Genomic DNA, 13,981 nt, shown 5'->3' with positions numbered 1-13,981 from the left:
TGTTTGGAGTGGTGGCTGTTTTTTATTTCAAGTATACAGGATATGGAAAAAGACACAATCTTTCATTTACAGAGGACACAGTTTAAGGTTTTGTTTTTATTCCCCATTTCATATAAAGATGAGGGACTTAAGCAATGGTGTGGTTATCATCAACTATATTTACAGTGTTTAATCAGAACTTTGGTCACTTTTTCACAGCACAGTAATAAAACCCTTTGTAGACATTGACAGTGTAGTACCAGTATTTATCCACAAATGTGTTCTACATCTAAAGATCATTTTACTGCAGCAAGTAAATTAAAATGCAGCTTAAAAACCAGCTAAACAGAAAATGGCTGGAGTGACCAAGAAGTCTTTATGCTGCACATTCGTACAGGTGGACAAAAATCCTTACTGTTCAATTGTTCCTGAAAGAGATCGACACAGTTTCAAATAATGTGTTTTGATAGCCTGATGGTAGAGAGAAATGGAAGGCACAAGGTAGAAATATGAACCTGAATCATTGCATCCGAGACCAGAGAATAGCATTAATGATTGGTTATGGTTTTCTCTGTGCCCAGTCAATGTTTTTCAGTCGGTAATGGACTGCTGGACCACATCTACTATAATTGATAGTTTATGTTTAGTACGATTCATCAGCAGTGCAATGTCTCAGACGTTGGTCTCTTTGCGCAAACGCTTCATACGCTGTACGTTGCTCTCCATGGCGTCAGGGTTGGTGATCTCTGTGGCACAGCTATCAGGAAACCAGCCCCTCACTCCATCTCGCATTCTCTCCCCATAGCACCATCCTAGGAGAAGATCGCTGTTAAGGTCAACTTTAAAGCACCTTACATTTTATTTTGCGCTTTTAACCAAAAGAACAGCGACACTCTTGTGTTTGATGGTGTGAAATTTGCATTGTATTACAGATTGGAAAGAAGTTAAGGTCTCACCCTCTTGTTTTTGTAAGACAATGACAAGCTCTGCCTCTTTCAGGCCCAGTTCATCTGGCTCCTTTGGCATGTAGGATTTGGTGGCCTCATACTGTGGCAGACCTGAAAAGCACAAGGCAGTGAAGTTCATAAAACTATGTTGAACAGCTTACTGTCCTACAAATGAGTAGGAAGCTAACTTATATCCAACAGGGTGTAAAATTACACCAAAGTACATACCATAACTTCTTTGGAGTGGCACACCCTTTGATAACAAACCCAAATGTCAACAGCTATGCTTGCTATTAAACTACACAAGCTGCAACCCCACCTCTAATAGTTTTGCTGTCGGTGTGGTAAACGGACTGGTTCTTCTGGAACTTTTCATTTTTAAAATACCATTTTAATGTCTGTATCTATTCTGATCTTATAGCAACAAAGACATTGGTCACGCCAGGCCAGGTAATCTTTGAATGATTCGGCTACATCTGTGTCGACAGAAAAAACAAAATACTTTTACTATTTGATGCTTTTGAGTCTAAATGGTAGGAAGTTTGAATTATTGGAAGCTTTTCTTACTAGTTCTTTATGGATCAAAGGAAATCTAACAAGCTCAACCGAAGAAGAAATAAACACTGCAGCTGTGTAAACAAATAAGACAGCAAAACTGAATGCAAATCATCTGTTTTCTGTGCTGCACTGTGCTGAGGAGTTCATAACAAATGAATAACATCTCAGGAAAACAAACACTGTGATTAAACTTATTATTCTTTATAATAATACAAGCTTACCATCAGTATTATTGGAGCCAGCTGTCTCCTTGTGTTCTGTAAGAGCAACTATCCATCGTTCCCGGTCCACCCTTGGTGATAGAAAATAAAAAAAAAGCACAATTAATAAAAAAAAAAAAAAAGAAAAAAAAAAAAAAAGACTACAAACCAGTGTTTTCTACAGTGAAATTCATAACATGGGAGGATCTTAGGCTGCCATTAAGATTCATGGCAGTAGAGAGCGCCAGACACAAACTATTAGATGTGGTCTTCGAGGTGGTAAATGTAAATGTGATTTTGAATAAAGAACTACTATCAGTATTGAAAGAAAGCAATATTTTAGAATCACATTGTGATATAAAGCATTAGAAGTTGTTAGACCTCTGGGTAAGTAAACTTTTCTTTGAGATATATATAGCTGAGCTTAAGAGGAGTCTGAAAGTCACAGTACCTGGACTCAGCCAGTAGGGAGATTTGCTCTGCTCTCCCTTCACTGTTCTTGCTCATCAGTAGTCTAAAAGAAAGGTAGCTGGAGTTGTTCTTGGGAGACGTAGGCGCCCTTTTCTCTCCATCCTCACCCATCTCCACCTCAATATTCTCTAAAGTAGCGTAATCCAACACCACAAAACTCTCCTCACTGGACAAACAATTGGGAGAAAACAAACAAACAAAAAAACAAAAAAAAGTCCATCACATGGCAGTTTTAAGCTTATTGTGTTGTCTTGCCAAACTTGCTGTGACACCTAGTTTATGCATGTGTCAATGTACCTAGATCCCAAGCAGCTAAAACTCCATCACTTGATTGATAATGGTCTCTCCTAGATACTATCACTTGACTTAAAAAAGTGTCTAAATGACTCCAGTGTTGTTCCTCTGAGCTGACATTGTTTGCTTTCTCCCTAACTCAAAACAGAAAGCTGTAGTCAGTCGAGCTGACACGCTGAATGCAGGATCGAAGAATCTCAAGTATGCAAGCACCACATCCATACTCTCTCCATGCTCTGTCCCTTTCCCTCCTCTCTTCTGTTTCTCATATTCTGTCAGCAGCTGGATCTACTTCGTATCCACTACAGTCACAAGGAAATAGCAAGCAAGTGAATTAAACTGTTTGTGGGTTTAAGTGTTCTCTTCTCTTGCCCACTTTAGCAGATGTCCAGGCATGTTCTACTGTACTCTACCATTAATCTTTTAGGTGTCCACTACTTATGGTCCACCAGGAATCATCTTAAGATACATCATTTGAATATTTGTCATCAAAATCAATGAAAAAACTCAATCATTACACAGGGAAAGCCTTAAACTAACTCTGACAGTCATCTTCATACTCAGCTTCAAAATTTCCCACTGTATCCAGATAATAGTATTTTAGGTGAATACGATTGTTGGCACTCCACTCACCTCTTCTTCTTGGTGACAATCAGTACATCGCTGAAGACAAACAGGTAGTAGCTTCTGGTGCTGAAAGCCTTCCATATGCTGAACTCTTCAAGTGAGAGGCGCAACTCACCGCGCTTCTTCAGCCACCGCGATGATGACACCAGTGGGAATGCCTGTCAGCATCAACAGATTTATCATTCCAGGTTAGCAAAGTGGACTCAGGTTTTATATGAATTTTTAAATGACATTGTTATTTATTACTACAATCATTTATGATATTTTACTAATCAATGTAACCATATGTATGTATCAGTGTATTCTTTCTTGACTGTGTGGAAGCACACCTTGATTTTACCAAAATCCATTTGTTTCTCGATGGTGTACATCTGCTCAGTTCGCTCCATCCGTCTAGCTCCATCATTGCAGCTAGTGACCAGCTGTTGGCATAATAATTTTAACAATAGCAGCATAAATGTCCCAGTCTGCTCTCAGATGATAACTGTGAAGCTGCAGAGTGCTTTACATGCATACTAGCTGAGGTGTGCTCAGTACCTTATTGATGTAGTGCAATGCCCAGATAGCAGCAAAGTACTGCGCTGTTCCTTGTGTAGTTTTCTGGCTGATTGTCTGAGGAGCAAACAAATACCAGTTACTCTCTTGTGTATTAGTTAACACTTAGTACATAAGAGTCCGACTGATATACTGGCAGGGCTGATATACTAGTATCAGCATTTATAATTCAATAATAATATAGTCAATAATTTAAATAAAAAAAATGTTAAAGAAAATGGATGGATAGACACAAAGACTTTGTAGAAACACCCTTCAAAAACGTTTGTCCACCAGAGGGCACTCTGTGACTATCTTGCAACGCTACAAAAACAATCAGCTGATCTGAGCAGAGAAGGGCAGAGCATAAACAAGTAATCCACAACTTGTTGAAATAGTAAACCAGGATTATTTTTAAACTGCATTGTCAGGCTTCTGTTTATGTTTCATGTGTCTGAAAGAAAAAAATATCGGCTGATGTATTGGATTTCTACCATAACCTGTGTCAGTCGGGCTCTAATGAATGTATGATTCTGATTCACTAAAAGAGAAAATACACACAGAACCTGCTGACCATGAACCCATATTTTTTTTAAATGTCCCTTTTAAGTTGCTTTGTATGTTCCACTCTTAAAAAACAAAACAAAAAAACTTTTACTCATATAGTAAAGCAAATCTTAAACTGACATCCAGCAGTAGTGGCAGTCTGGTTACTCGCTGCATGGGAAGGATGAGAAAGGAGAGCATGGGGAGACCTCTGCATTCACTGTTCATTTCGATTTTCTTCAGGGTCTCCTTGAACGCACTGTTACTTGACCTAAGAGATGCAGAAAGACACATGTTCAGCTCATTTAGCCATGTTACTGGAGAAACTCAATAGCTTGCTTGTTCTTCTACTCACAATAACTTCTGCAGGGTCCTCTGCTGAAAGGTCTCGTTGGAGCAGTAGCTAATGTACGGCTCAAAGTGGTTAGCAGCGTGGGTCTGAACAATGTCGCTAATGTCCATGATCACTGGGTTGTCAGAGTGACGTTGTTCAAGGTCCTCAAAAAACCTGAGGGAGAGTTCAGTAACAATTTAAAAGATATGTTATTTCTCCCACCTCTGTAGGACATATACAGAGGGTGTTCAGGCTGAACTGACTGTGACCACTGAACAGTTTACATTTCTGATGTGTAATACAAATCAATCAATGCACAGATGAAATATTTCTCTGACTCCAATGAACCAAACTTCTTTGAAATTTTGAGAAGTAGTTAAATAGTTAATGCACACCCCCCCACACACTGACCAATGATTTATTCAAGCACAAAAAAAACAAAAAAAACAAAAAAAAAAAATCACCTAATTCAAGGGTAGTACCAGTGTTTTATCCACACATAACAGACTACTTAGCAAAGAACCCATTTTAAACTGATTGGGCACTTTGTTACTAGGAGCCTGTTGCAAAAACACAAACTAAAACCCAGTTGTTACCATTTCTTTAGTTGAAGCAATGAAAAATACTGTGATGACACTGTTTGACAGAGAAAAAAAAAATTTCCCCAACAGTGCAATTAGGGAAAAATTAGATTAGCTGTGATTGTCAAGCTATTAGCTTGATGGAATTATGAACACAAAAGAATGCCATCAGATTTTGATCCACCATGCAATACTATTTGGAAAGCATCTGATCAGCAACAACTTCATCTTTCAGCATGACAATGATCTCAAACACACTACCAGCGGAGTAAAAGCACATCTAGACAGACAAAGCCACAATGAAACACGGTCTTGGATTGGACAGATGGAGTGTGGGATCATTTTGACAGAGAACGGAGCAAAAGGCAGCCAACATATTCTTGAACACTACTTAAAGAAATGAGAAGAAGAGAGTTCAGGTTATGTTGAAAAACTAAGGTGGCCATACTCAAGCTTTCCTTTCTAGCACATTAAAGTACAAACGGTTTTTGCCGTGTATAATGTATTTCCATGTGCGTACATGTTTCAGGAAAGAACTGCACAAACACCTAACTCTTCTAACAAAATAACAAAGAAGTGGCTCAAGACTTTTGCACAGAACTGTATATTAGTACAAAAAAAAAAAAAAATCCTATGACTTTCACACCACAATCTAAAAATCAAAAATGACCTTTAAGTTACATCAAAGTATTTGGGATATAACTTCTATCACTGATCACAGAAATAGTTTGTGGCAATGTTAAGCAACCTTAGTAACAGGAAGAAACATCTTTTGACCTTTGCCTCACCGGTTTCGAACAGATAAATAACAAACATCAACATGAAAAATGACTTTTAGCCCCACTCTTGAAAAGTGCATTTTAAACAAACAAAAAAGAAAATGAAACCTGAAAACCGCCCAGCCAACAAACCAACTACAGGGGACACACACACACACACACACACACACACACACACACACACACACACACACACACACACACACACACACACACACACACACACACACACACACACACACAAACTGAGACAGCAGCTTCCAATACACGTTCAGTAGTTTCACAGATACTGTTTTACTTGGAAACCGAAGAAGAGGCTCAAAGATGAAAGGGCATTTCTCTTTGTTAATAAAGTTGCTTGCATTACACATAGGCTGGTTTCAAACACATTATCATTATAAAGCCTGGGAATACCACTCTGAGCAGATAGGCAGCAGAACCAGTTTGACTAGCAAGTTTTAACATGTTTATGGGGCCTACAGGACACTACAGAAATGCTAATGGCAAATGCTCTACCTGAATCAACCTTTTTCCTTACAAGTAATATGTTTCAGATGAATTCGACATCACTGCTTTCCCCAGAAAAAAATAAAATAAAAATGAAGGTCTTTTTGAAATTAGCAAAATACAGTAATGATGACTATGAGATCCTTAAGAGTCATGCGCTAACCTTTGACTAACGTCACGGATGACGGCAATATTGGAGAAGAGGTGGTGGTGCTCTGTGGCCGTCATTGTCTTCCTCAGTGTTTCGCTTTCCTTGAAGTTGCGTACTAGGATACCCAGGCTGTGCAGGTATGAATGCTCTGAGGTGATGATCTCAAAAATGGCCTATCAAGTGAAGACAACAAGTTACACAACCAAGTAAATCGGAATGAGCCAGTCACTCTGCAACATGTACTTGCTGCTGTCAAGTTCTTTCACTTTAATTCACCGTGTTCCTTATTTCATGTGTGTGATGTAGTGAGTTCCTACATATCCCAGAATTCCTTTAGAGAGATAGCATCTTCTTACGGCATTCTGCTTCACTACATTACAACCAGCCAGAAAACCCAGTGTGCAGCATGTGACAACATTATAAAACATGAGCGTTTGCTGCTGTGCATTCTGGTTTATCAAGGCTGCTGTGGTTTTCAAAAAAAAAAAAAAAAAAAAAAAAAAAAACCAGGCGGTTCAAAGGGAGCAATGCCTAAATGCAGTTTTAGTATTGCAGATATTCATCTTAAAATTCACAGAACACTGAAGTGTAATGAATGCAAAACCAGCAGACACTTCACCACTGCTTGATTAGTAGCTGTGTGTTTTCAGCTGTATAACAGAATAAACACTATGTTTTACATTATCTTAGTTTACCACTAGTGTTGTGGTTAGAACCTTGGAGGAACGAAGAGGTGGGAACGACACACCTTCCAGGAATGACCAAAGGGCATGAGCTGAGCTAAATCTAACAAGTTCTGACTTGAAGCTTGAAATGTCAATAAGTAACACTGCGTGCTGGACTGAGTAAAGATCTCTGTTGCAAGAATCTCAAATCTTCATTACACTACAGTCTATCCACAAGGAGTGCAGCATTTTTTATTAACCTCAGCAATCCTGAACTTCAATAAAATGCTTTCATAGTTCCTAAAACATGATTTGAACGACTGCAGGAAACTGGTTCACCATTTAAAGTAGACCTATGAGTTGACCAAAAGTACAAAGGAGCATGATAAGCACCTGTGTAGCCAGAGAATGATTACATTCACAGGGTGTGGCTTTATTCAGGGACTGTAGTGCATACAGGGTGGACCTTTGCTATTGACACAACAGCTGACATCTCAGATGGCTGGTGAGGGAAAAATCCACCCTGGGATAGTGTTACACTGCACAGATAGTATCAGTTTGTGATGTTTGTTGGCTTTTCAGAAGTTTCTGGAATGAAATATAACTGGATTTGTTGTTACATTAACTTCACCCGAACCCACCTTAGCGGGATCCTAACCTGCTTAGAGAGCATTTAGACAAATTCTCTGAGAACAGGTTTCCATTCAGGAAATGAATTCAGGATGAACTTTTTCCCCCTAAACAAAAACTCTGATTTAGCCCAATAGTTTACAGAGTTTTCTTACGAAACCTTCAGTAATCATATCATGTTGTGCTTGAATCCATTTAATCACCTTTAAAAAAAAAAAAAAAAAAAAAAAAAAAAAAACAATTCCCTGTATGTCCCCAATTCTACTAAACTATAAAATATGATAATAATTATTGCATTAATAAACTGCGATCCAGTATAAAAAAAACTATTAATAGTCACTGCATGTGTGGGGGTTTCTTATTCTGGTATCAGTTTTTATTGAAACCACAGGCTGTGGCAGCTTTTCTCTTTATCTGAGTGAACGGAAGCAGCATATCATCATATCATCATATCATAGTTTTTTTCTTCTTCTCTCCATTCTGTCATCAAGAATATTCCTAAAACATTTTATATAGCAAAAAAAGTTGTCATTCTTAATGTAAACATTTTGGGTGAAATGCTTTGAACTTGTCAAATGTTTTATGGTTGCATTTATGGTTTATCCACGGAGTTTTAGTGGTGTGCGGTTTTCTGTAGCATGCTGAAGCACACCACAATCCCTCTCAGAAAAGGGGTCAGTAGTACTTGGAAGATGAGGGAACCGGTAAATCCAGTGTTGCAGCGTCGTGGAGAGTAATGACTCACATGAAAATAACCAAATTGGTTTGTATTGTAATCATCGTGGACTTGTTTTCTTCATGGCCAGGCTTTGTGATCACCTGATCTGTACTGCTGTGACACAGAGGTTTACTGGTCTCTCTGGATTCATCCAACTGCACCATCAGCTCATATCGTGGCTGTCTTTTACCCATACCTCTACTACAAAGACTGAGTTTGTGAAGTGATCGTAAGGAGCAGCATCATCTTAAATTTAAGCTAATGATGATTGACCAAATTAGTTCATTAATCTTTACCACAAACTACTCAGTTCCACAGCCTGCAGTGCACATTTTATTCATTGCTAAAGAGATTTCATTACATAAACCAGATACCTTCAACAAGACAATATGCACCTACCCAGTGCTTGCCATATTAAACGAATAAACCTACTCATACAATTTTTACATTTCTTCTGGTCCTTAACAATGACCATAATCTGTCACCTTCCTCTGTGTCATCTCTTGTTGACAACTTAATCTGAGATTTGTTACACAGTAAAGTTAACCTTACCAGGCCAACCTGATATAGTAAGCTGCTATGTAAGCACGCACACTCTTACCTCCTGTCGCTTTCGCTCCTGAGGTGTGACCGAGTCCAGAATACCGGTGTCCTTCACCTTTAAAAGTGATATAAAAAAAATAATCAATAGTTTGAAACTAATATTTCTTTGAATAATTTTTTTGAGACCGTTATATAAAACATATTCAGTACAGTAAGAGTAAGTGTTTATATCAGATAACTTTAATTCAAATTGATTTGAAAAAAAAAAAAAGCAGAAGGCAGACAGTGCTCTCTGCGGAAGGAAGTGAGGACTGAAAATGATTTCTGTACTAGCACGCTGCTTTATTGATAACTGAAGATTATTATAGACTGCTCTTAGCCTATACTTGATTCCCTCATTGCATTTGGACATGTACCAGCTGGCTCCAGGTGAGCTGGGTTGGTCGGTAGCTCTTTATCACAATGCCCTGATCATTTGCAGCAGGCTCTGCCACCACAGACTCATCAAGGGACTCATCTTGGTTGGTGGACTGCAGCCCCCGCTCACGGATTTCCTGGTAGAGGCGTGGTGTAGCTGAGGACAACATCAACATCAAATTGAACTCAGAAAATTTTATAGTCATAGAGTCCTAAATGCACAGTTCTAAAAGTATCTACTATCATGATCAGCTTACGTGTGGATTTTGCTGTTTTTCACTCACAAATGCCACAAAAATGCCAAAGCTGGATTGTGACACCATACTAAGATGGATTATTTGAGAATGAAAACGAGGGAGGTGAGAATGTATCAGTTAGGTGGACAGCCGGTAGACAGAGAGTGTGTTAAATGTGCAGGTTAAAGATCAAAGAGCAGGTTAAACATCGAATGATCCTCGAGGACTTAAAAAGAAGCAAACAAGCAAACAGAAGTGTTGTTTAGGCAGTTCTCAATCAGCTGCTTCAGTATCAGTTTTATAAACTGAGTTTTCTTCTCAATTCCACATAACTAGATCTCAGAGATTACTTTAAAAATCACATCTCAAAAAGGAGACGTCGCAGTGCCTGACGGTTCGGGACAACCTTCAAGGCCCAGCAAGTAGTTAACATGCCAGGAGTGCTCAGGGAGAACGATTTCCGTTTCGGTCCCCTCCTTTCCAAGCTATGGCATGGAAATTATAGCTTTCTCTGCATGAGGTTTTCATGACTGAGCATACGATTAATTTGCAATCTAGTTTCAAAATGTCAAATGTAATTGGTATTTTCTGAGTATTTGTAGCCCTTTAACCCAATTAAGAGACGCAGACAACGCGGCGCACGGGTGGACATACCATCTTTGAATGATCCACGTTGTCTCTGGTTCCTCTTTCTCCCCAGGGTTCCCTAGAGACAAAACAGCAGTGCAGCCTGAAGTTACTGTGGAATAAATGTGTGTCACTGATGCTGATATTTTTTCCTTTCTTTCCTCATTCTGCCTTTAACAAACTTCCTGAACACTAGTCTAGTCGATTGTGGAAAAACGCCATCATCTTTATTACTAAAGTTGAATGTTGCTGACACTATTGGGTATTCCCCCTGTCACCTATTAAAAGGACAAGACTGCATCAGCTCTGCTCATTTAAGAACTTTGGTAGCTACACCAGACTGAAAGAGCTTGACAGACCCAGTCGAAGTGTATGTGTTTAAAGGTCACAACTACACAAAGAAAATGATGCTGCACATGCTCCAAGTAATTGGATAAGTTAAAGTATGATTAATTAGAAGGACTAGCTCGGATGCCTGTTTTTCTAACCAATTCATAAGCTAATATCAAACTGTGACATGCATACAAGTTCTCATCTAATTTGCAATATATTTGTGGCAGATGGGCAGAGTAGAGCACTATCCTTAGACCCCCTGGCCTCAACTTATGTACCTTACGTCCATGGGTGCGAATTGGGGCAGGACTGGGTGCTCTGCCCTCTCTAACAGGTTTCAGTTCGGTTGCAGTTGCTTGTTCTGTCGCCAAGGTTTCAAAATTCAAGCTAATTATTGCCGCTCTGTATGACTGGTTCCTGCGGTTCCTCCTAATACCAAAACCTTCTCCATCACTGTCGTAATCGTCCCAGGACACATCCGAGCGACGGCTTTGGTTCGCACTGCTGGAGTTCTCCAGTCCTACTGGGAATGTCACCACGGTGGTGTGGTGTCGGTTTTTAGGCCGGCTGGACACTGCTAACTTCTTGGGGATCATTTGCTCCTTGCCAACCTTCAGCGCAGCAGGACTTGTTGTGCTCAGAACCACCTGCTGAGGCACCGCAAGCCTGTCCACTTTATCATCATCCACATCCTCCGCTTGCTCCTTGGGTGTGGATGCTTCAGGCTCGGGTGTTGCAGAGCCTGGCGAAGGGCACTCATCACCCGACTCGTATATATGGAGTTCTGTGGCGAACTGATTTTCCACGATCTGAGGGACCTGGCAGTCCTCTGACTGGCTCTGAGACATGGCGTCCTCCTGTCCTAATATTGGCTGGTCTGGGCTCTTCAGCAACTACAACAATGGACAAAGTACAGAATTGAAAGGAGTTATAATGTATAAAGCAGGACCTTAAACAGAAACAAGGCAACAGTCTGGCCCTAAATAATCTCCAGTGACCCACCTTGTGATCCAGTTCCGCTCTCACACAAGCACTCAGAGTTTTGATACCCTTCAAACTCATATGAAGGGACTTAACCCATGAGTCACCACTTACTCCTACGCTGGACTGTAAATCTGTACGCTGCAGTAACCACAAGAACAGAAACTTTTTAATAAGCTGGCTACTCCTGTCCTGTTCTGTGAACAGTCCAGCGCAGACCCATAAGCCCGTTTTAATACATGCGTACTTCTTATAAACACATCTCTATTATAAATAAGCCTGGCGAAAGTCTTTAAGTGGCATTCCTACCAGCCAGTGAGAAATCAGCTTTGCATGTGGGTTTCAAATATAAAATCCCGCTGCTGTAAATCCACTTTAAGTGTTTTGGGGTTTTTTTTTCCGTGCATTTCGCCTTACTCGCAAATTGATTTCCAATAACTTCGCTGCCTGTAAGACGGATTAGGGTGGGAGAGGGAAAAAATGTCTGCCTCGCATTCCCACAGTTCAAAACAGCGAGATGACACGCAATGCAAGCAACACCGAGAGAGGTCCAACAAACTGCCCTACCTGAGTGAGCAGAGCTTCTGACAGCAGCCTCGTTTACTCGCTGACAGCACGGGTCAGTCCGCCGGTGCTTCCGGAGCTGCTGTCCGACGCGCAGAAAGAGTGCAGCTTTTATTGAGCTGCAGCTGTACTCCTCCGCCGCTTTCTGTCACATTCTCCGTCTTTACTCGCCCACTTCCTCCTGTGTTTGCAGGCGCCCATTAAAGCGAACCCTTTACGTCACTACAGGTGAGCGTCAATCAATCATTAATAAGCGACCGTTTCGATGAAAGCAGGACACAGCTCGCGAGACAGCTTCTCACGGATAAGCAGCCTTATATTTAGCCATTCATATTTAACACCTGCCCCTGTGATGCTGGATTATCCTATTTACCAGTCTCGTCTCGGTCATACAAACCTTGACTTTGAAAAAAATAAATAAAATAAATATATATAGGCTATATATATACATTATTATAGAGCATCAAGTAGAATTTTGACATTTGAGTAGCTGAAATCCGTTTGCGCATACATAAAGACAAAGTGTTCCCTTTTGCGTAAACTTGTAATGACAAAAATTTTTTTTCTGATTTTTGTATACCTGATTGGTAACACATAGCTACGTAGCTCGTTGTTCCCCTCTAGTGACCAATAAGAGGCATGACACTGTGTTCATCAAGCATAAATCCAGATTTTCACAAACTTAACCACAAATGAGTCATTAATAAGTAATACATTTGTTTTTTTTTAAATGATTATTATTATATTTCAGTCATTTTTGTGCGGTAATCTGTTTTATGTACAAATCATATTAAAATCATCAAAAAAAACAACTCTTGTTTAAGCCGTGTTTGAACTTGCAATTTCCATTTCATTTTCCTTGTAGATTAAAAATATCACCAGCAAATATCTCCACAAGTCACTAAAGCTGAGCCAGCCTCAGACTCATGTTGCTCAGAAAGTAGAGCATAATCTGAAGGCCAGTGGTTTGATCCCTGGCTCCTTCACCCTTTATGTCAAAGTATCCTTGAGCAAGATACTGAATCCTGAATTTCCAGGATTGCACCCACTGGAGTGTTAGGGTAGGTTAAAAGAAGTGCTTGCATGAATTACTTCAAGCCTGGTGGGTGAATGAGTCTGGAAGTAAAGAAACACTAAACACTCAAATTGAGTAAAGTGCTGTGCTGTAAAATACAGTGCTGTGAGGAAAAAACCCCAACACAAACACATTTAATATGATTCAAATGATTATTGATGATTTCATTTACTGAAGAAAAAAATCTATTTAAACCTACCTGGTCCTATGTGAAAAAGTAATTGTCTCCTTTGTTAAATCATCATGTATAATCATGATGAATCAAACTGAGTTGAATTTTACTAGACACACTGAGGCCTGATTGCTACCAGATGTGTTTAATTTAAAAAAAAAAAATCACTTAAATAGAACCTTACAGATAAAGTGAAGTTTTGGTTTTGGTACTCTACAGTGAGAGCCATTATGAGAAACCTGAAACAGTGCACACTGAAGACTCATCCAGGAGGTCACCAAAGAACCCACAGGAACATCTAAAGAACTGCAGGGCTCAATGTCTCAGTTAGTTAGAGTTAGAGTTCACAATTCAGCAATAAAAAAAGAGACTGGGCAAAAATGGCATCCATGAGAGAGTTCTGCGCTCTACCTGAAAATCCTGAAGGAGAATGCCTGGCTGTCAGTTCACACCCCGTAGCTCAAGCATATGCAAAGGGACAACAATCTGAAACACACCAGCAAGTCCACCTC

The 13,981-nt window shown here is 39.8% G+C and overlaps 1 protein-coding gene across 2 annotated transcripts; it reads right to left on the bottom strand.

The window, feature by feature from the left end:
- Positions 1-4: 4 nt before the first annotated feature.
- On the bottom strand, positions 5-12,546 carry arhgef16 (Rho guanine nucleotide exchange factor (GEF) 16). Of its 2 annotated transcripts, none has more exons than XM_086276101.1 (15): positions 12,226-12,546; positions 10,956-11,570; positions 10,372-10,423; positions 9,481-9,638; positions 9,123-9,179; positions 6,521-6,681; positions 4,512-4,664; positions 4,298-4,427; positions 3,614-3,688; positions 3,406-3,498; positions 3,083-3,234; positions 2,136-2,321; positions 1,706-1,776; positions 936-1,037; positions 5-791 (listed from the first exon to the last, which is right to left on the bottom strand). In XM_086276101.1, exons 2-15 carry the CDS (start codon positions 11,523-11,525, stop codon positions 652-654), a joined length of 2,100 nt encoding a protein of 699 aa, XP_086132227.1. In that variant the 5' UTR covers positions 11,526-11,570; positions 12,226-12,546; the 3' UTR covers positions 5-651. The 2 variants fall into 2 exon arrangements, with proteins under 2 accessions (XP_086132227.1, XP_086132226.1); XM_086276100.1 differs by lacking the exon at positions 12,226-12,546 and adding an exon at positions 11,680-12,208.
- Between the last annotated feature and the right edge of the window lie 1,435 nt (positions 12,547-13,981).

This window comes from Aulonocara sp. 'chitande type north' Nkhata Bay, linkage group LG20 (assembly GCF_057382095.1).
Source record: "Aulonocara sp. 'chitande type north' Nkhata Bay isolate Kocher_YH1m ecotype deep benthic linkage group LG20, A_spYH_male_GT1.1, whole genome shotgun sequence".
In the NCBI taxonomy this organism is placed as follows: Eukaryota; Metazoa; Chordata; class Actinopteri; order Cichliformes; family Cichlidae; genus Aulonocara; species Aulonocara sp. 'chitande type north' Nkhata Bay.
The sequence above is the reverse complement of the archived record's forward strand: the minus strand, read 5'-3'. Positions and strand labels throughout refer to the sequence as shown.

Coding starts and splice junctions, on each gene's coding strand:
- arhgef16 (XM_086276100.1), bottom strand. CDS start 11,739: ATGAGTTTGAAGGGTATCAAAACTCTGAGTGCTTGTGTGAGAGCGGAA. Junction 11,571..11,679: donor GAGCGGAACTGGATCACAAG/GTGGGTCACTGG, acceptor CCATTGTTGTAG/TTGCTGAAGAGCCCAGACCA. Junction 2,322..3,082: donor ATTGTCACCAAGAAGAAGAG/GTGAGTGGAGTG, acceptor TTGTTTGTCCAG/TGAGGAGAGTTTTGTGGTGT.